This window comes from Cyprinus carpio, chromosome A1, assembly GCF_018340385.1.
Source record: "Cyprinus carpio isolate SPL01 chromosome A1, ASM1834038v1, whole genome shotgun sequence".
Taxonomy (NCBI): domain Eukaryota; kingdom Metazoa; phylum Chordata; class Actinopteri; order Cypriniformes; family Cyprinidae; genus Cyprinus; species Cyprinus carpio.
In genome coordinates, this window is record NC_056572.1 from 8,256,272 (window position 1) to 8,280,056 (window position 23,785).

Sequence of the window (23,785 nt, forward strand, 5' to 3'; positions counted from 1 at the left end):
TATATTACAAAACCGATGAGGGTTTATGTGAATAATCACCAAGTGTCACATTTTGACACATGTTGCATGTATTTGATCATTTAGGCACACACCTTAAGCTAAAAGTTAACTTTACATGTCCTTGTTCTGTTCAGTCTCTGAGTGCATGCACAAGTGCTCTTTCGTGCTTTTAAAAACATGAATAAGTCTTATAAACTTTGATAAATCAAGCAGGTCCCATTTTGCAAAAGTCACATTACATGATTTTACTGATTTGCACGTGAAATTGGGCTTTTATGGAGGAATAAAAGCACACTGCTGGAAAGGGAGCGGAATGGGGCACAATAATCCTTTTATCTCAATTATTGTATTTTCATAATCATTGGAAAATGAAATCGAAACGGTATTTCAATTCATTACACAGCTCTAGTAAAATGTTAAATGATTTCTATTTTCGTTTGAATTTTCTGTTCATCAAAGTGTCCAAAGTTTCCACAAAAATATTCAGCAGTGCAACTGTTTTTAACATTAATAATAGTAAGAAATGTTTCTTGAGCACCTAACAGGCATATTAGAATGACTTAGATTTAGACTTTGTGATGCAAGAAACCTTGATTAACATTATTAGTGGACTTCAGGGAAAATAAACACTACAAAAGTGCTAAATATTGATTTCTGTATGTTAGTGATAGTACTGCCTTTTCGATGAATCGAAAAACCCAGTATTTCTGAATTATGGCTCTGACTGTGTGTTTCTGTGTAAGAGCAAGAGAGATTCACAGAGCAGAGCTCAACAATAATGATAGTGTGCTGGCCCGGGGGCAGTCTGAGAGTGTTTGAGGCCAGTTGACAACTGTCACAACTGTCTCTGCGCTGTCACTACATCCCACGTCTGATGATCATGCACATTTGTTTTAAGCCTTGCTATATTTTTCTTTCTTAACATATGTTAAGTCTAAAATTTTATTTGTAAAATATAAAAATGTATGCTTAATATGCAGTGTTTAATTTTTTTTATGATGATGCTGGTAGAAATGTTTGCAGGAAGAGTACCAGGGCAGCTGAAAAAAAACTTGTACTGTTTTACCCTGTAGAAGGAATGAAATTAGGCTGCATAAGCTGAGCACCTTTCATAGATTTTGGCCAGCAGGACACTAAACGACCCCTTGGTGAAAGCAAGGCACAAAGTAATGACAGGAGACAGAGAAAGAGAGAGAGAGAGACAGTGCCGCCAGTGAGGTCAAATAAAAAGGAGAGAAAGATGCAGAGACAAAAGGGGGCTTAGTGCACCTTCCCATCTTTAAGACCATACCATACTTATCTCTGCTGACGTTTTTTTTTTCTCCCCATAAAAGAAAAGAAAGGTGTAGTTGCACAATGCATAGCCAAATTATGTTTTGAAAATAAATAAATAAAAATTGTAGTCGTAAAATAAAGATTATTGGTGTACATTTGAATTCATTGTGTTACATTTCTTTGCAATTATTTGTGTAATTTATTAACAGTTTTTGAGTGAAAATTGTGTATTCTATAAAAACTACTATGAAATATGATTACATTTCAAATTTTTTAATATTGGTCAAGCAGACATAATGGAGCATGTTCATTCTCCACCCTGTAGGGCCCAATATTATTTGCTATAAACCTGTGTAGTGAATTTTTATTGATTTGGTAGGACGATTACAAGAGGGAGACACTTAATCTGCAGAATTATGCAGGTGTTTCAACTATTCGAGATAAGCTGGCTCCAGTGTGTGTTGCTTTTTGTTCACATGTGGACATATGCTTATATAAAATCAAAATATAGTGTTGGAATATCCAGCCAAAAACTGCATATACTATAATGGACTGTCATCATGTATGATTACTTTTCTCAGAGGAACGCAAATGGAGGTTTAGATTTAGTACGATGTTAGTAGTTGTGTTTTCCACACATGGTGGTGACTGCAGCTGTCAAACTCCAAAAATAATATATGACTGTATACTGTATTCAAAGTATTCTTCTAAACCAGTATGATAAATAAAATGTGTTTTGATGAGAAAATAATGATTTGGCACATAAATATAAATAGATCAACCATGTAATTGATTTTGATAATTTAATGATGCTTTTCTTATTTTTGGTTTATTAATTCACTCATCTGTTTTTCTTTATATGTATTTATTTATTTATTTATTTAAATTTAGCTACTGAATTTAGACAACCTACTATAAGCCTTGTTAAGAGAGAAGAAAATCCTGAGGCTGAGTAGTCTGATCTGTCATTTATTGCATATCTGTCCATTTTAATGCAGTGTAAATATAAGTTTTAATGGAAACAGTCACTAGGGCCCGTGTCTGCCACTGATTGCTCATATAACCTTTGAATTTTTCAGTTCTCACCATATGCTTCAGAACCTCTTGGACCCAGGAAGGCCACAAACATTTTTTGTTTATTTTATTGGTTGTGTTTTTCAAAGGCTTGATTCTAAACTATAAGAAGTGGAAATGTGCAGCTGCTGCTTTAATCTATTTCTACCTGATCTGTCTACCTTTATAAAGTTACCCAATGTTGTCAGGTTAATTCAGGCCTAATTTCTTTGACTTGAATTTACTAGTTCATTTACATTTTGTTTATACAGGCAGCATAAGTCAGAATTTTTTTTTTTTTTTGCTAATCTGATTCAAATCAAGGCATAATTTGGGATTCTGTTCTGGGATTTGGGGTTCTGTTAACACTGAATACATGATTCATAAGTGTATTTTATTCACTGAATAGACAGTTGTTCGGCTTGGGGTACACTGGTCACATTGTATGTTTTGTAGGGGTGGGGAAAAATATCTTCTGCTGATTCACATTGATTCACAAATTTCAAAAATCGATTTTATAATGGTTTATCTAATGTTTTACATTTCTTTAACTTTGCTCGTGCTGACGGACATACACACACCCGGAGTGTGCGCAGAAACCTGCCTCTCAGACACCATGCGATTGTGAATTAAGATCTCACTGCTTATTGCATTCGAATTGTTAAATACACACACAATTATTTCAAAATAACCATTGTCTGGAGTATTAACATAAACGCAGACAATTTTAACCTACGTGAACTTAAACAGTTAGGAGAAAACCGTATGTGTATCGTTATATTGGATCCATGCATTTGGTCTTAAAGGGACAGAAGGCAATTGTTACCTTCTGTTTCATCTTTTTATTGCATTTGAACTATTTAAATTTTCATGTAAGAGAGAACAAGAAAGAAAAAAACTCAGAGTGGAAAAAAAGCTACTCAGTATTTTACACTAATATACAGTGTAACCTTTTTTCTTAATCTATCAGCACATTTGCAACTCCACCACATTTTAAGAACAATTTGAAAGGTCCCCAAACTCCATCAAAAATTTTATATTTATCTCTTAATATATAAGTATCAATTTATATTTTAGTCATGCAGTGAAAACTATGCAGTGTTTTAGTTTAACATTTGATTATTCAATTCCTGTAGTATTTCTTATGTTAGAATTGATTTTGAATTGATTTGTGACTCTAAGAATCAGTTTGAATTGAATCATAAGGTACCAAAAGATTCCCACCCCTAATGTTTTGCACTGTGGATTTAGTTAGTGCCACTGCTAAATAGTAGCACAGGTATTTTAATTGACCCATCCAATCTTGAGAACTAGACTATTACAAAATAGTTTTCAGCCTGGGTGCCATCTTCATTGTCTCAGACATACTGTGCATTCTTTCTCCTTACAGTTTTCCACTGTGATCTATTTCATGCACCTGCTTCTCCAATGTGTTTATTCAAGCTTGAACTGAGCCAGCTGGTTCTCCATGGCTGTAATCGTCTGCACCCTTGCTCAGTCTTTGTTACCACCCTTTTATCCCACTTAGTCTGAAGCATTACTTGTAATAATCTTTATCATCAATTATCCCAGTGCAGTGTTGAGTGAATCTTCTTGTATTGCTTGGATGAGTCTTGCTGGCTGTAGCTCGAGATGACAACTTGACAATATTCTAGCAAGAAGATTAACTTGTTACAGCAGAGTTAGTCTTAATTTCCTTCACTTCCTTTCAATATGACACTGACAGATTTTCTAACAAAGTAAACATTGAGGCTCATGATAACGGCTTTCATTTAAAACTGCAGGGAGTACAGCTTTAGCAGATACTTGAAGTCATCTGTAATCCTGCTCGGAATCTGCGCCAGCAGATTTGGCGGGAAAGCTCTGCAGATTTCTGCAGAACAAAAGGCATGTCCCCTTCCCCTTTAAATGTATGTAATTCATAAAAATGTAACTGAAATTATTCAAATGCACTTACTCTTATTTAGCTCCAAACCTGTATCATTTTCTTACCTCAGTGGAACACAAAAGAATATATTGATAGTTATACTCTTTTAATGAAACTTTCAGTGCAACTCTATGAAAATTATTTATCTATTTATTTATTTGGTAATTAATGCTATCGATTAAGTATTTCAAAATTGTCTCTTGTTATTTGTTAAATCCAGAGATAACACATATTGACAAAGCAAGAAACTATTGTACCTTTCATTTACATTAGTTTTTAGACAGCTGTGTTAATTAAAAATGAAAATTTGTATTCTATTACATATTTTCCTAAAGACAATTTTATGACTGGTTTATACTGTATACTACAAACATTTTTTCCACTTTTATCACAGAATATTACAGCAATAAATGCTGTGTGAATTAGCACTGCGTTATTAATATACTTTATTTATTACCTGGAAATGACTTGGAAAAACACTCATAAACCATTGTGTGATTATTGTTTTCAGTCAAAACATTTCTGCTTTTTGTTCAGCTTAGCTACAGCTATAGCTGGATGCCTTTGTCACTATTAAAGATTTCCTGGCACATCATAAGTTATTACTTCTACGAGTCTGTTTTGGACTTTCTGTGTGAGAGAGCAACTCCGACTCCAAAGAGAGTTTGTGGCACTTCACAATGTTCACATCACCTCATTTTGGATACAAATAAAATGTCTGGTCATGGACAGACTATCTTGTCTCTTTGCATTAAATCTAGATGTATTCACACTGGCCCTTGAAAAACTCTGTCATATGCTACTGGTTTCGATAGCGTTGTCAAAGTTTCTTACAGATAATATCCTGATGATCATTGCGTTTTCTTCACCGAATGTGGTATCCTGTCAACATGTCTGTGGGCTTTTTTGATTACTATAGTTTAATTTCCTGTTATGCAGTGTTGCCAGATATTGCTATAAAAAAAATAATAATAATAATAAAAAAAAAATAACCGAAATCAGTTTATCTTTTGTTTTGTAAATAAGATACAGTTATCGCTAATCCTAAACTGCAACTTCCCACTTTATTAACTTCCTAAACTGTCAAATTTAGTGGAAAAGACAAGTCCAAAGATGCTTATAATAGCTGGATCTGGCAGCACAGCGAAGACTCAAGCCTCGTTCACTCCACCAGCATCTCAAAGCAACATGAATCGCTCTCCGTCATTTTTTACACCATGGACACAAAACATTTTAGCAAACTGTCTAAACTAAATCATGCATGCAGACACTCATAGGAGGAGTTTTAAATGTCAAATTAGTCATTCAGAGAATTTATTTCTTATTTATTATCCGGACCTCGGTGACCTCATATCTGGCAAAGGCCATGAGTACACGGCTCTTTTGGATAAACTATTCTGATTGGTCAAGTGTGGCATTCTGAGGTCTAATATTTTTGTATAATTGTTACGTTGTATCCAAGGAAGGCAGACAAAGGCAAAAAGGTGCTATTTCAATAAACTTAATAACTGCAAGTCAGAAAACCGCAAGAAAACACACAACTAAACGTAAAGTAGAATGGACAAAAGCTAAGGGGAGAACTGAGAATTTAAGTAGGTGAGCAAACAAAGGAACAGATGAGTTAATTAATCAAACACAGGTGAACAGAATGACAATTAGGAGACTAGGTCACGGGGACAGGTTAACTGACTATAATTACTATGACTAAAAACTGAATTTAATATGATATTACTATGGGATTAGTTTTTACAACTAAAAAAACAGTAACAATTAATGAAATTCAAAGAAACCAGTGATTACATGTTATAATTTGAAAGGGAACTGGATCTGCATTTATTACTAATAAAAAATATTGTGTCTATTGTCTGGATGTGGACAATACAGATGAGCATGTGCTCTGGATGTATGTATAATAAATTACACAATGTATTAACTGCAAATTATATAACACATAATGCAACATAATTAGGGAAGAGAATTAAGGTAAGAATGATACCTAATGCTGCTAGAGTGGCCATTCTAAGCAGTTTATGGGACTGCACTCTCTTTATTGATTTAATTATATTTTTTAATCGGATGGGATGCCAGCTAAAACCACCAACTTTACCCAGAAAGTTGGGAAAAAGGTGAATGAAGGTTCATGAGGCATCGCAACTTTAGTTTTCAGCTTTAGTTACACTATACGCTTATGATAAAGGTCAAAATAAATGAGGAGAAACACTGTGGAAAAAAATATTGTACCACAATCACATACATTTCTATCCCAACAGGATTAAATTGCTCAGAGGACCAGAGTTAGCTGAAAAACAGTAGATAATTTGCCAAGGTTATGTGAGAAAAACACAAATGCGCTTACTTGAGATGGAATTAAAACCATGTCTGTGAAAAATGTCTGTGAAAAACAGTCCTAAACAGGGATTAAAAAAAAAAGAAAGAAAGAGGAAAAAAGTGTCCATGAAATAAAAAATACACAGAAACGAACAAAAAATGAATTAAAATTTAGTAAACCTGAAAATGGTATTTACAGTATTATAGTGCAAATCTATAAGAACTTTAATACACATAAGCACACATTTCTTCACCACTGTTTTATGTAGAAAGTATGTAAAAATCAAATCTCATTAGTTAGATCAAAGTTTCATGTATATTTAACCTTACCTAGAGTAATGTTCTGTCAACATTCTGTCTAGAGACGCATATGACAACAGACAAATACAGACACATAAACAAGGTGGCTCACAGTCTGAAGAAAAGACTTCTCTCTGATCTAATCAAAATCATTCACACCCCCACACATTTAGTGGTGAGACACTTTCCAAACCCTTCATCACATCGCAATCACACACAAAGCAAGCACATGACAGGCCAATTAATTAATTAGACCGCTAAACAATGATTAAAACACACAGTATGTTAAAAGAGGTGAAATTAACATCTTCCTTTCTGTATTCCTAAAAGAGTATCTGCTGTATTTAGCGTGTCTGCGCGTGGTAATGACATGTTTCTAGCATCTGAAATCTAAAACACATTTACTGAATCTTTGAAAGTGCTGCTGGTGAGATTGCTGAGTGCAAAATAGTTTGTGCCAACAGCTTGCTTCAGCAATGTAAGCAAAATGTATATTAAGCTTGATAAAAAAAGCCCATTAGGAACCACTTCCACAAAACATCCAAGTCAAATATCAGAGGCACTTTTGAGGGAGTATTTCTTTTTCAAGGAACACTTGATGTAATTTAGCTATCTGACATCTTTGCAAATGATTATTAAACTGTTACGAATAATTTGCATATTCCAATGCCGAGCTATTAAGCCATCAGGCAGAAGACATCAAACTACAGTATGTTAAATAAAACTACACTGCAACAAGAGTTCAGTATTTGTATTTCTGTTTTTGCTTAATGGACCATTAGTTCCTTTGGGCATAGGGTATGGGTTTTGAAAGACATGAGGGTGAGAAAATTATGACTTTTTTTTTTTTTTTTTTCCTTACTCTTAAGGGAATCAGCTGAACATTTACATTTATTTACCTCTAAATTAAACAAAGCACAAGTTTCTTATTTAACCTGCAAGATGCAACAAAACTAAATTGCTCCTATTATAATCAACAAAACTGTTTGCATTGTAGAAATCATCATTGATTTTAATTGAAAAATTTATATTATGTTGCACCACTTTCTTGCAACGTGGATTTGGTGTGAGGCAATGAGACTTCATTTTCCATCAATATGAAGAAATTTGAGCACATTTTGTTGAACATTTTTTTCACCCCTCTGTTGCTGTTCAGAAAAATTTTGAGTTAAACTGCATCACACTCTGTATTGCCATCTGCAGGTGGGAGGTTCAGTTACATAGACATACAGTGGTGTGCCTGTTTTTTTTTTTTTTTTTTTTTTTTTGCATATTTGTCACACAAATCTTAATATTACACAAAGATAACCCAAGTAAATACAAAATGCAGTTTTGTAATAATGATTTAATTTGTTAAGGTAAAAAAGCTGTCCAAACCTGCCTGGTACTACGTGAAAAAGTAATTGCCCCCTAATTCTAATAACTTGTTGTGCCACCCTTTGAAGCAACAACTGCAATCAAGCATTTGCAATAACTGGCAATGAGTCTTTCATATCGCTGTGGAGGAATTTTGGCCCACTCTTCTTTGCAGAATTGTTTTAATTCAGCCATATTGGAACATGAATGGACCATTTAAGGTCATGCCACAGTATCTTAATCGGATTTAAGTCCGGACTTTGACTTAGCCAACCTTAATTTTGTTTTTCTTGAGCCATTCGGAGGTGGGATTGCTGTTGTGTTTGGGATCATTGTCCTGCTGCATAACCCTAGTGCGCTTGAGCTTGAGGTCCCAAACTGATGGCTGGACATTCTCCTTCAGGATTTTCTGATAGAGTGCAGAATTCTTGGTTACATCAATTATGGCAAGTCGTCCAGGTCCTTAATCTGCAAAGCAGCCCCAGACCATAACACTACCACCACCATGTTTGACTGTTGGTATGATGTTCTTTTAATGAAATGCTGTGTTGCTTTTACGCCAGATGTAACGGGACACACCTCAGACCACAGTATATTTGCCCAAAAGTCTTGGGGATAATCAAGATATTTTTGGCAAATGTGAGACGAGCCTTTGTGTTCTTTTTGGTCAGCAATGGCTTTTGCTTTGGAACTCTCCCATGGATGCAGTTTTTGCCCAGTCTCTTTCTTGTTGAATCATGAACACTGACCTTAATTGAGGCAAGTGAGGCCTGCAGTTCTTAAGGTGTTATTCTGGGTTCTTTTATGACCTCCTGGATGAGTCGTCGTTGTGCTCTTGGAGTAATTTTGTTAGGCTGCCCACTCCTGGGGAGGTTCACCAGTATTCCAAGTTTTTTCTATTTGTGGATAATGACTTTCTGACCATGGTTCGCTGGAGTCCCAAAGCCTTAGAAATGGCTTTATGACCCTTTCCAGACTGATACTGTACATGTCAACTATTTTGTTACTCATATGAATTTCTTTAGATCATGGCACAATGTTTTGCTCTTTATGCATGCTTCACTTTGTCAGACAAGTTATATTTAAGTGATTTCTTGATTCAACAGGTCTGGCAGTAATCAGGTGAAATCAGTGAAATTTAACTCAGCTTCCTAAAATAATGTGGTTAATCACACAGTTCTTTCATGATTTAACAGGAGGGGGCAATTCATTTTTCACACAGGGCCAGGTAGGGTTTGGACAGCTTTTTTCCCTTAATAAATGAAATCATCATTTAAAAACTGCATTTTGTATTTACTGGCATTATCTTTATGTAATATTAAAATTTGTTTGATGATCGGAATTTTTTAAATGTTTCAAATATGCAAAAAATATAAATAATAGGAAGGGGCAAAAACATTTTCACGGCACTGTAGGTCAGAATATTCTTCAACAATGAAGAAACCTGAATATGACAAAAATGACTATTTATTTTCATTGTTTATTATTTTCAGTTAATTTGTCAACCACCACTAAATAAAACTTTATTAATCATATTTATCATAGTTTTCAATTTATTTTGTGTTATTTTATGTCTATTTTATTCCTGGAGTTAACCAGGAAGACTTATGTTCCCATGAGGTTTTGTTGTTTTTATCCAGAGTTGCCTTCTTTTGTATGATGTTCTGGGTGTGCTGCATGAATTGAATGTAATTGACTTACCTGGGAACACTGGGAAGGCTGCTTGGCATTCCAGTGCACTACTGACAGAAACAGAAGAAAGAGCAACAACACAGGTGCAGCCAGCCATAAATTTGGGATTTACAATTATGCGGGTATACATTGGGGTATTCTTTTATGTTCCATGGTTTATGTAAGGCTGTTTTAGCCTAAACATTTGTGTAATAGATTTTGTTGAATCAAATATAATATTTATATTACAAAAAGCTACTTTTTGTAATATCTACTTGATACTTTTATCATTTAACACAATAATAGCTTTAAATTATCATTTGTGGGTATTTTCACTGCCAAATTTAATTTGCGATTCATTAGATTAATTAATCGCCACATAATGTAATTAATTAGATTACAAATTTAAATCAACTGACAGCCCTACTTTAGATCCATTCCGCAGATTTTCCATCACAATCAATCAGAAAATGTGCAAAGGAGTGAAAATTCTTTGTGGGCCCCGTAATAGGTAGTGGTTAATATGGGATTTGAATATGATTGTTTTTTTATATAGCTCTCATTACTCCTGATCTAATATGGGAAGACATTGGAAGAAATGCTTACTTTGGTTGAATGACATCGCACGGTATGAACTCAGTTTTCCTTAAGTAGCATGATGCTTCTGCTCTTGCAGTTTTATTGGACTTTGAGTTTTATACAGTAATGAAGTTCTAATGAACTCTGGGATTTTGAGTATTTGGGGGTTTGAATGGCCTTAGGGGAGAATAATAACGACATTAAAAAGGCATTGTTTCTGCAAGCAGAAACAATAATATGTTTCCGCTCAAAAAGAGAGACTCAGCACCGAATACTAATGTACAGGCACACGCACATGTATTTCTGTATGCAATGCATACTGAATACTAAATTATATAATATATTCAACTTTTTTCCAAAAGAGAAAACGCATAAGTGATAGGTGACGCATGTGGCAAAATATAAACCCTGCCTATATCTTTCGTCTGTGTGTGTGTGTGTGTGTGTGTGTGTGTGTGTGTGTGTGTGTGTGTGTGTGTGTGTGTGTGTGTGTGTGTGTGTGTGTGTGTGTGTGTGTGTGTGCATCATAGTGGTATTTGATGGATGAGTGGTTGTTGTGATAAAGGGCTTTAGGAACGGAGAGATGTCAGGGTGGAGGTGTGTGTGAAGTGGGAAACGTTACTTTTTGATGGCTGAGAGTATGTTTAGGTGGATGATGGATGGTTAGAATAAACAAGTACAGTGTTCTGATGAAAGGATGTTTTTGGAAGAGCAGTGGAAGGAATGCAAAACCTATTTCATGGTGGCATGTTCAGATAGAAAGATGTTAGAAATGAAAAAACATTCTGATACCTAAATGAAAAACAGAGAATAGATTTGAGGACAGGAAAATAAAATTATTTCAAAGTGACAGGTGAGACAGTGAACCTCTTTATTAAGACAACTTTCAGAAAACACTTTGACGAATACAGATTAATAAATGAAAAAAAAGCAATCAAAGAAGCTCCTGTGACACCTATAGTTGAAGGAACAATAACTGGAATAATGCATGTATGGCATGAGTAAAGACATTTAGATGCCTTTTGGATGTAGGCCTATATTGAGAGCAAAAAGAGGATGGATGGATGGATGGATGGATGGTTGGTTGGCTGGCTAGACACAGAACAGACAGACAGATTGTGTGCTTGAACACTTGATTTTCCAGAATTCATTATGCATTGCAAGTTGAATTTCTTTGAATTACAATTCAGCAAATTTCTGTGAGACATAAGCAATTCAATTTAAAAAAAGAAAAAAAAATTCAAATTGAAAGTTAGCTAATTCTTCAAAACTGAATTTTGCACAACCATGTAGAAAGCAGCAGTCTTACTATAGTTTAGCAATTATTCATTACCTGAAGCTAACCGCTCATACTGTAGACATTGGACATGTTCCTTTGTGATGCTCTGCCAAGCTTGTACTGTTGCCACCTTTGGTGCCTCCTTATTTGCTGTAATTCTGGTATCAAAAACACACAGTTGGATTCAGATTAAACAATTGTTTTATTTATTTATTTATTTTTTGTGCCTGAATGCTCATAGGGTGCCTAAGCAGAGTTTTAGTCAGGCTGCCAAATATAGTCCCATCCAGTGATTTTGAAGGCGTTTGAGTGGATAAGAGCCAACAGTTTAATCACCAACAATGACAAATTGGAGAGAACCAGTATAGTACCCATATACCAATTGATCCTTGGGACATTATTCACAGATGAAATTGTGTGCTTTGGATACTGTCAGGTTCTTTCTTGCTGCACATTTTTCCTTTCTGTCAGTCTGTCCAGATCTGCCTTTATCTAATTTATCTCTGTTTTGCTATCTTAACTGGCTCATTATCTCCTACTCCTGAGATTTCATCATTTGTTATAGCCTCGCAGAGTAATTTTATGATACTACATTTTTCTTTGCTGCCTTCAGTGAATCTTTATAGAGGCAGGAATCAGAAAGAATCCCAAGACACAATATTATCACTATAGTTGGGTCATCATACAATGCACTTGGGAATATTTGAAATGTCTTATTGTGCATTTGTGCAATGCATTGTAATCTAACTGTTTAACAAATTTTTGTTGTTGTTTTATCTGGAATGCAGCAAGACTTTCAAAAAAGATCACCAAATTGCATATGTTGTATAGGCCTTGTTTTTCTGTGTACTGCCAAAATGAGTGTACACATGATTTCGGTGAGGATAGGCATTTTTTGCAGTGAAGTGGTAGAGGTAAAAAGGAAATATTTGTTACCAAGCTTCTGGGTCGGTGGCTGTAGCACAAGTTGGAAGGTTATGGGTTGTCGGGCAGCCCCATGAACAAGAAATCATGTTCAGGTGAGTCTGGTTTACTATTACTATCACAGATATTATCAACAGGACAGTACACTTGGTTCATGTACCTCTGTGTACCTGGACTTTGCAAGGGTCAGTTTCTGACTGATGGATCCCTTGGCTCTAATATATCTTTATGAAGGTAGGTTGAAGCCCAGGGCTCACAGGAACTGGCTTAATGGTGTGGGCTGTCAGCTTACAAAAGGTGATCTTTTCTGAGTGTCCTTTCTTGATCTGATCCAAGAGGTCAATGGTGGAACAACATCCAGTGGCGATGGCAGAGATAGGTCATCTAGCAAAATGCCTGAGGTACCACTTTTGTGCCAAGGAGGATGTATGGTCCAAGTCACTCTTATCCTTCATGACTCTGCTCTTCTGTGATCATCAGAGCTCTTCAGAGCAGGGGATGCTAAAAGGTTGAACATGATCAACCAAAAAAGGCAAGTTCTGTTATTGGATCTAACTTAGACTGGAGGAGATAATTGGCTGAGTACTGTCTTAATTAATAAACATCATGGACTATATCTTTTACCCTCTCTAAAATCATGCTAGCTAAAGTGATTAGGTCATTCCTGACTATAGCTATAATAGCTATTTTCTATTGTAATATATTTTGAAATATAATGTTATGGGAAAACTGAATTTTCAGCAGCTATTACAGCTATTACTCCAGTCTTCAGTGTCATATGATCCTTTATAAATCATTCTAATATGCTGGTTTAATGCTCAAGATGCTTTAACGCTGGTTTAACACTTTTTCTTATCAATGTTGGGCTTTTTAATATATTTAAGCAGTTATGCTGTTATGGAAAATTTTTTTAGGATTCTTTAGTGAATAGAAACAAGAAGAACAACAACAATTATTTAAAGTAGAGATCTTATGTAACATTATTAAATGTCTTTAAGTTACATTTATTCAGCAAAGATGTTTTTAATTATTTAAATTGAAGGGCAGCATTTTTATACAACGATATCAAAATTCTGGCAGTTATTGACAAGTCTATAATTATTTTGATGTTATTGTTGACATATTATATTTCAATCCCATGCTACTTTTTCTGTTTAAAAAAAAAAATATATATATATATATATATATATATATATATATATATATATATATATATATATATATATATATATATATATATATATATATATATATATATATATATAATATAAAATCAAATAAATTATTTAATTCTCTACAAGTGAACAACATTATAATGTAAAGAAGGAAACATAAATATTTTTCGAGATTTTCTCAAGACTTTTTATTTATTTTTTTGGCCTGTATTTGTTTTCTCCTGGAGCATCAGTCCAAACCCTGGCCAGTCTCTGCTGAGTAATAGCAGAACAGTGAGCTTTTTCTCTACTTCTCCCACTCTGATTAAGTGAGAACAGCAGGTATTTTCCACCAAAAAATGGGATTGCTTTGGGACATATAGCATACATTCAGAAAGATTTATTCCAAATGTCTTTAGTGCCAGAGTAGCTCATTACTCTCTAATGTGTTTAAGTTTCTGTATTTAAAAAAAAAAAAAAAGAAATATGACCGTAGGACAGCAAACTCCCAAGTGTCATATTCTGAATTATAATACTAACAACCATAATAAACAAATCAAATAATCTTTGATAAACTGTATTTTGGAAATGTAAATATGAATAAGCATTTTATCATTTTTTAGGGCTAATCAGTATGTGTGGATGATCAGGATAATCTCTGGACTCTGTCTATATCATTTGAGATTACTTCAAAAGATCCATGTGGATGTTGAATTATTGATATGATTTTTCCATTTCTTCCATTTTTAAATTTGCATGACATCCCAAAGCTGGAAAACAAAAAGTAATCATACAAAGCATAAAAAATAAAGATTAGACAGTGTTGCAGTGATTGCAATGATTATACTGTATATCTTCATAGTGGCAATCAAAGAGTGTTTTCATTAAGCACCATTCATATGCAGCATTATCAAGAAAATGGCAGCTCCAAGGTCAGGATGTGTGGACAAATGGGTGACAAGATTAAAGAAGTGCTTTAATGGAAATGTATTTCCGCGCTCTGACCCTCATACCCTCTCTGATTAAAGCAATTTCCATGCGCACACATTTTTTGTGTGTGTTTGTTTGTGTGTGCATCTACCTGCAAACCTCCAGCTCTACAGCTAAATCCTAACCCTCTTCACATGCTTATCAACCTCCTGCCAAACTGGAAAACCTCTCAGCACCTCAAGTACCAAAAAAACAACAACAAAAAAAACGATTCTTATGTGTGAGTCTGTATGATTTATTTTCGCTATTTTTGATTAGATGCGCTACATGTATGCACACATGTACACATGGCTATATAAGTATGTGCACCTTTGCATATATCCGTTTACACCTGAGATTTGTGTGGGCCTTCAAGTGTGTGTGTGTGCGCGCCCAAACTGTGTGCATACCTCTAATCCAGTTTCATACTAGAGCCTCTTAAACCCTGAAGTGCTGCATTCACAGTCCAAAAACATTGAGTGCAGCCACTATATTTGCATTGATTTATTAACTCCTCAGTGTATCGGGGCACAGTTTTAATGTTTCCTGAATTGTTTGTGGGATTTACTTTTAGAACGTGACAAAACTGGTTTATGTGAAGTTTGGTGCTCGCTTAGTTTTGGATCAGTCGAGATGTATTGCTTTGTGACTCAGTTACGAGCTGAAGATACAATTTTTCTCAGTAGGTTCAGTTACAGTGAAGTACAGTTTGAGAAGCATACATTTACCCCTTGTAAATTCAATTGCCTTTGGCCCCTTTTTTTATTCTGCACAAAGTATGGTGCTAATCCTTGGCAAATACCTCCTCCTTACCTGTTTATTTGTGTCACTGTTTGTTTAAGCTCAGTATTTTAAATCTGTCACAGACCCGTGGTGGACAGATCAGCATCTGTGTGTTTGCACAGCACATGAACCATGATATTCATAAGCTCCATTGCTGCTCGTTTATGTGTTTGTGTATTCTGAGATATCAAGCTGTCACCGCACAAGGATGCAGTCATTATTCTTAACTCAGTCAGTGACTCCAGTGTGACAGTGTACAGCGATTTCTGTCTTTCTTCCCTCTCCTGTATTCAGCGCTCACTGTCTGCTCCTGATACGTGCCCTTCTCTCTTGCTCGTTCCTGTTCCCTCTATAGACCTTTTCACACTTCCACATTCGTAAAGCTGAAGGCTTCAGTAGTAGGGTACAGAAAATACTGCTTTATCAGCAATGAGAAACAGCCCTTCCACCATTTTTAAATATTTCTTAGGGGTGATGAAACAAAGCAAAATGATTTCATGTTATACAACTGGATGAAAGCAGATATTTTATAGTTTAAAGCAGGAGTACATAAAGTGGCCCCCAAAAGACCCACTTTTAAAGTCTGTGAACATCATTGCATTAGATACAAAGTATCAATTTTTTTTTCACCATGGCTGGATTTATTTCAAAGATACAGTAAAAAACAGTAATACTGTGAGATACCAGAATCTAAAACAACTGTTTTCTATTTAAATATACTATAAAATGTAATTTAGACCTATTCCTGTGATAGTAATGCTGAATTTTCAGCAGCCATTACTCCATTTAGTGGAGCAGCTGTGCTGCTTATTTTTGTGGAAATTGTGAAATTGTGATCATTTTTGGATTGAATAGTAAAAACAACGGCATTTATTATATATATATATATATATATATATATATATATATATATATATATATATATATATATATATATATCTATAGAAAGATATAGATATATATATATATATATATATATATATATATATATATATATATATATATATATATATATATATATATATATATATATATATATATATATATATATATATATATATACATATATATATATATATATATATATATATATATATATATATATATATATATATATATATATATATATATATATATATATATATATATATATAGATATATATAGATATATAGATATTATATTATAAATATCTTACTGACCCCAATCTTTTGAACAGTAGTGTACTAACATTTGTAGTTTTTTCCTTCAAAGTGTGATTTTGTAATTTTTCTTTAAAATAAATGCCACTTTTGTTATCCTGTGCAATGACATTCATACATTTTAAATGTGGCTTACAGTAAGTGTCCAGATGCTTTTTGAGACCACTGTACATGTGTAAACAGCAGTTCAAAAAGTTTTATTAAAATATGCAAAAAATGCAATATAAACAGGACTACATATAGCACATTAAACAACATTAGGGAAAAGCAGGGTCATGCTTAAAAAAGCATACACTTATGAGTAAAAATTGGATAGAGTAAACAATAATATTGAACAGAGAGAACCATGATGTTCACATTACTTTCAAGAACTTTTTATTCCATATACTTTCCATGAATGTTTTAAAACCCATTTTAAATTGTTCAGAGAAAGGCATATTTCTAACCCCAGATAATTGAGCTTGAATGTATAATGACCAAATGTACAAACAACAAGATAAATTACAGAAGTAAGTTTGGATTTGGATGCAGTGTATATAATAGTGAAGATGGAAACATTGCTGTGTCTGCAACTACATTATGTTTGAAGTAAAAAGGAAAAGTAATATGCTGCAACAGCATCAGTGAAACATTAGAAGTAACACTGATTTATAAAATGTCTCTTTGGACTTGAGTTGGCCACACAAAATCCTCTGAGAGTCACCTGAATAGCGTGCAACTCATTGTTTTTCCTCATGGACCGTAACACTCTGTCTGAGAATCACCTCGCTATTTAACACTCAGATACTGTTGTATATGTAAAATGGAAGCTAACACTAGCAGAAAGGCACCATGTCAAGCTAAAGAAACAGTATAAAATGTTAAAGTTTTATTGTTCCAGTTCAGCTAAGATAGTTTAGTTGGTTTATCAGAACAGACGACTGTCCATTTGCAAAAATGCAGGTGGAAGTACAATTACCGAACTATCAGAGTCGGATATGACAACACATGATTTGTATTTTCCCGCATTTCTTTATCTAACTTTCATTTTCTGTCTTCACTCCTACTCATGTTTCTTTTTCTTATTTTCTCTTCCACCACCTGTTCTTTCTGGCTCTTCCTCCCTCTTGCTCTCTCTCTATCCCTGTCTCTTTCTTCCAGGATGCCAGTTCTTCGTTTTTCCAGTTTGGGGCCTCCCTCCAGCAGGAGGCGCTGTTGATGCTTGCTATAATGGAGGAGTATGACTGGCACGTCTTCTCAGTGGTCACCACCAAGTTCCCAGGTTTCCAGGAGTTCATAGCCACCGTTCGTGTCACGGTGGACCACAGCTTCATTCGTTGGGACCTTCAGAGCGTAGTGACGCTGGATGGCGTTGGCGAACCTGAGGACCGTGCCCACGTGCAGCTTAAACGCATCCAGTCACCCGTCATCCTCCTCTACTGCTCCAAAGACGAAGCAGCACTGGTTATGGAGGAAGCCCGGTCGCTAGGGCTCACCGGGGCTGGCTATGTGTGGATTGTTCCTAGTCTGCCGTCAGGAAATCTTGAACAAACCCCAGAAGCCTTTCCGACGGGGATGATATCTGTGGCATACGATGAATGGGATTATCCCCTGGAGACACGTGTGCAGGACGCTGTGGGAATTATCAGTTCTGCTGCCGCTGCCATGTTCAGAGAGGAAGGTCGGATACCTGACGGAACAGCTAGCTGCTACGGCCAATCAGAGAAGCCAGAGGTGCCGCCAAGTGCTCTGCGCAGGTAAGCACGGATTGCTTACGGTTGCTTGCATGAGAATTTGTTTGCGTAATGAAATGGACAAACATACACAAATATAGAACTAACCTGAGGTAAATCCTTTCATATGTACTGTGCAATGGCAGTTATACTTTGAGAAAGAGAGATTACATCAACGTTAATATGATTAAGCACAATCTTTTTCAAATTCTGTAATCTCAACATACTTATGTAGATGCTTCATGCTGTGTCTTTTGGCTCGCATTTCTGTACTACAGCTTGGCCACCTACTTCTTTGGGCAAGTAGTTCCTTTTACAAGCCTCAAACTTACTGGCAAACCATACTCTTTCTTGTAACTCAATCCAGCAAAGTGGCTAACATGGGTTTCCAGAGTGCATTATTCCGCTCTGCAATAGGTGCACTTAGAAATGAGAATAGTACTTAAAGAAAAGAGTAGTACTTTTGACAAATGTGTCAAAATGATGTTCACTATATGAGTGTCCTAAAAAAAGCAGTTTTATTGTACATAAGTGACCCTTTCATTGTAGCCATCATGTTGAAATAACTTTTAATGAGTTAAGTAAAGACAAACTTCCAGAGAACAGTTTGTGATCTGGATGATTTTGAGAGCTTTTGGGGGCATAAGACAGGCTAAAGTCATCATTTGGTGGTTTCGGATGACAAATTAGGACAGGCACACTCCAAGGGATCAAGGTTTGGCTGGTTAGCATGGTCCAGTTAGCCCCTGATTGACTTGTAAACAATTGTGTCCGGAACTGAGTGGCTGTAAGCAAAAATGGCAGAATTCAAATTGCATATAATTCCAGAAAGACCAAGGAACTGGCATTGAAATGAATGCTAACAGACAGCTTTCTCCAGGCATTACAGACCTCCACACACTACAAGACACAAACTCAGCACCCTTCGGAAGGCACAAATTCATGTACATGCTGACCCAAAGTAAGTCCATTCTTGACAGCATTTCAGCAAACAATGTGGAGGAAGGTCTTGCGATTTGCACAGAATGGGGAAAAAGAGCCAAACAATATGGATGAGACAGTAGTTTAGCAGACGCGGGCAGTAGCTAGCTGCCACTTTGATGTTTTTGATGTTGTTTTTGGCTTCCACTTCCCACTGCCTCGCCCTCCACTTGTGCCCCAACCCCCCATATAACCCCCCCCCCCCCCCCAAGCAGCAATGACAAGCAGCCAGATCGTATTGGCTGTTTGTCATTGCTGCTTGGAGATGCAAAAATGCACACATCTGACTGTTCAGCTAGATTTCAAACAAGTTTGCAACTGTGTCAAAAGTGCATGCACTGTGAGCATCCATGGGGTTTAAAGCATGAAAGGGTGACAAGCAAGTCTTTTAGTTTATGCTAGACATAAGAGCTAGCAAAATGTAATGTCTACAAAAAAAAGAAATAGCCAACAGCATTTATTATAGTTCACTTGATTTTGTAATGCAATATATCAGTATCTGTTCAAAAAAAGGTTGAAAACAAGCAGCTTTGTCATAAATTACAGCAGAAATAATGGAAATATTTTGGGGGACCTTTGAATATTGTGTTGGACAGCGGGGGAGCCTTATGTTCAAAAAGGTTGAGAACCGCTGCTCTAGTTTAGATATTGTAGATACTGTGTATATTGTATTACATAAACATATAAAATGATTCCAACAGGGTTCCTAAATATCTTAAATGGTCTAACAGTAGTCTTAATTGTAACTGTAATTTTATGAGGTCTTAAATTTTGGGGATGGAAAAACAAATCAAATATCAAATATCATATAACACAAATCATATATTTTAATGTGATTATTAAACTTAACGTGACTATTCAACTAGAAAGGCTGTGACTTAATGACTTAATTGAATGTGAATGCTGCATATAAAAACACAGCACTGCGGATGCAGATTCTGCAGGCTTATGTTTCCAGAGCAGTTCACAATCAATGAATACCACACATTTATACCTTGTGATTTTTTTATTATCTACTTTTGATGAAATATGACAGTGTGAGAATGTGTATTTTTTGCTCCCTTATCTTTTTGAATGAGTGGCTGGCAGTAGTAAATCAATGAGATTTTAAAATAAGAGTCCTGGTTTATTTCAGCCTTGTTCATAATTAAAAGGGAAGAAAGGAATAAGAACATTATTTAACACATTCAGTTTATAGATTTTACTAGTATCACCACAATAATCTATTACTATTCATTATTATCTTTATCAGCAAACTTCAATATCGGTTGACTTCAAATTCATATGTACTGATACATAAACCAATTTTAATACATCAGTATATACTGAATTATTTGAGTATTTTAAACTTGCAGTTACTCATATTTCACTGATGGGCTGTATTAAGTCTTTGCTGAATATGTTCCCCAGCCTATTTAATTAAGTAAAAAATACTGAAATACATGATTTATGTTTGGGTTTGTTCTGTTTGGATGTACTGTATTGATTTTATTTGTGCAAAGGTCTTAAATTTGATTTTAAAAACTCTACAGCCCACCTTTGTTTACTGTTGCTTAAATAATTTTTCTTCGCTTTTAGGTCTCTAAATATTTTTTTCTTTCTGGGACTCAGCTTATTAAGCAGTGACAAACAAGGAGTTTTTTTTTTTCAGGCAACACATTTTCTTGCTCCATTTGAGAGGTGCTGGATATTTAAAGAAGCACAAAGATTGCTATTTTGGATCCCATTTAATTCCTTCTGCCCAATTCCTTTTATATCTCAATGATTGGATTGGTTTTCAGTTCCGTTCTAAGCTGCGAGGGCAAACTTGTAATGTCTATATCGGCCAGGAAGACGTGCATATCACACACAGTAGTCGGAAACAAAATCTGCTCTTAGTTTAGATTTCGAAGGCACTCGCTGTGGCTGTTTTTTTTTTCAGAATGCACAGTTATCAGGAGTTGCCATGGGTTACCATCAGTAGCTGTTTGCAGCATTGGTATCCGTCTGCTCCGAGTAGGTGTTCCTTTTGATCTCTCCCTCGTTGCTAAGGCTGTCTGTATCTGGGACACTGCAGACTCTTCAATGTGGGAACATTTTGTATGACGCCACCATCCACAGAGCTAGAATTAACCTTTGAAATGCCTCCAAGAAAGATGGATAGATGCATTGTGATACTTGTTATATCAATGTACACAAATAGTATAGTGTGAGCAGTGATATTTTATATAACACAGAATGATCATAAAAGATCATTAGACTTTAAAAATTGTTGTAATCAAAAACACTAATGTGATGTTCGGTAAGATGTCAGTGAAAGTTGGAAAGTATAAAACAGTTGGCGATCATACATATACATATACACACAAACCAAAAATACTACATCTGAGTAGCAGGTCTGTCTGGCCTTTGTCCTTCTGTCTGCCCAGAGGTTAAACCCTGTTTCTGACAAATGTACTGTACTCCCTCACACACGCATATGTATACAGTACAAAAAGTACAGCTACCCTTTGTAAAGTAATGCCAGCAATTAGTCCCTATATTACAGACTGTCATATGGTGTATAGAAATACATCAATATAGAAACTTTGGCCGATACAGATTAGACTGAAATTATAAGTAAATAATTGCTTTTGTTCTGAATATCAAATCATATATTATATTACAGTTACTTTTGTATCACATCTGTGTTTGTACTTTCTCGACAGACTGTCTATGCATTAGTGGTGGGGATTTTTCAGTAACATAAGTGATTTGCAGTTAAATGAAACAAGTCTTTGAGTGAATCGTATCATTCATGCAAGTGTGTTTGTTCAAAAACATTGATTTATTCAGGAATCATTAAATCATAAAAAACTAAATCATTAAAAAAAAAACATTTGAATCTTTCACTTAAGTGATTCGTTAAAAATTAAGCACCTCTACTGTGTTGCTTGGACTAGGGTAGTGATGATACCACAATTTCAGCATTAGAAGGCAAAACCTAATTTATTTATGTATTTTTTACTGCACATACCAAATTATTAGTGAATGAGACCTAATGGCCTAATGAGTTTGTATGAAGGTGACTCTTAAGGTAACTTGTTTCATATAATGCATGAGGCACCTTAACACCATTAATGATCTAAGTCAGGGTTCCTTAAATCTTGCCCTGGAGGGCCAATCTGCTGCAGAGTTTAGCTCCAGGCCTGATGAAACTCACTTACCTGTGATTTTCTAATGATCCTGAAGACACTGATTAGCATTTGATTAGGGTTAGAGCTAAACTCTGTAGAAAAGTGGATCTCGTGGGCCAGATTTGAGGATCCCTGATCTAAGTACTATAGGTATGAAGACAGGTGTCAAGTTTTTGCCAAGTAATCATTACAGATAGATTGGATATCGGTAAAAATAAACAGTGATAGATTTTAATTCCTCCATAATCATGATTGGTCTTATTTTCCAATTTTAGTAATTGTATCAGCAAAATCCAAAATCAGTCAACCTCTACTCATTATTATTACATAATCTTTAGATCCCCGTTTTTGTGAGGGTGATGATTTTTGAACGTGATGAATTAGATTTAATTTGAGTTTTTATGCAGTGAAGGCTATAGCAATTTAGTCTACTTGTTTAATATCTGACATTTAGCCTAAGGGTTGTGAAGTCTTTACTATGTCCATGTGCGTATACAGATGGAAGTCACAAGTCTTTTTGGTATTGCCATATGTTGTTCTTAACTCTTTCAGTGAAAAAACGAAAAGCTGTAAAAACTCGTCTTTGGCAGGGAAAGAGTTAATAATAAGATATTGGCTCATACACAGATTTTTTAATAGTTTTGACACGCTCACCACTATTTATGCATCCCTAGTTATTGTTCTATAAGTTCTGCCTGTATTTGTGTTTATCTCACTGTGTGTTGTGAGCCCAACGCAGACCTGCTGTATCTGCTCAAGTGCAAACACAACAGCTCCTTTCATAAGCACCTCCTGCAACATTATCACCTTTACACAGAAGACTCTGCCATGTGGCTGACAAGTCTCATGTTTTAAGTGCTTGAGTGATTTCACAGCCTAAGGCGAAAGCGTCTGCCTTTTGTTTTGACAGAGTTGTGGCAACTCTTTTACTCCAAATTATTCACAGTCTGACACATTATCTGTTAATGGCATTGATTATAGCGCTGCTGTTTGGTTTCTTTTTTTTCCCTGCTCAATCAGGATTAATGTAGTCACACGTACTGTATTTCTCAGTGTACAGATTTTAAGTTGACTTCATCTGGGGGTATTTTCCTTGCTTGATACACTTTTTAAACATTAAACACCGTAGCTGTGCGAGC

The 23,785-nt window shown here is 35.3% G+C and overlaps 1 protein-coding gene across 2 annotated transcripts in view; it reads left to right on the forward strand.

Moving 5' to 3' along the window:
• Positions 1 to 23,785, forward strand: part of LOC109052115 (glutamate receptor ionotropic, NMDA 2A-like) — a 93,296-nt gene that overhangs the window by 47,557 nt on the left and 21,954 nt on the right. For both annotated transcript variants that reach the window (XM_042736590.1, XM_042736661.1), the window contains exon 4: positions 17,939 to 18,534. In XM_042736590.1, coding sequence (XP_042592524.1) covers positions 17,939 to 18,534 — 596 coding nt within the window. The remainder of the gene's footprint in view (positions 1 to 17,938; positions 18,535 to 23,785) is intronic.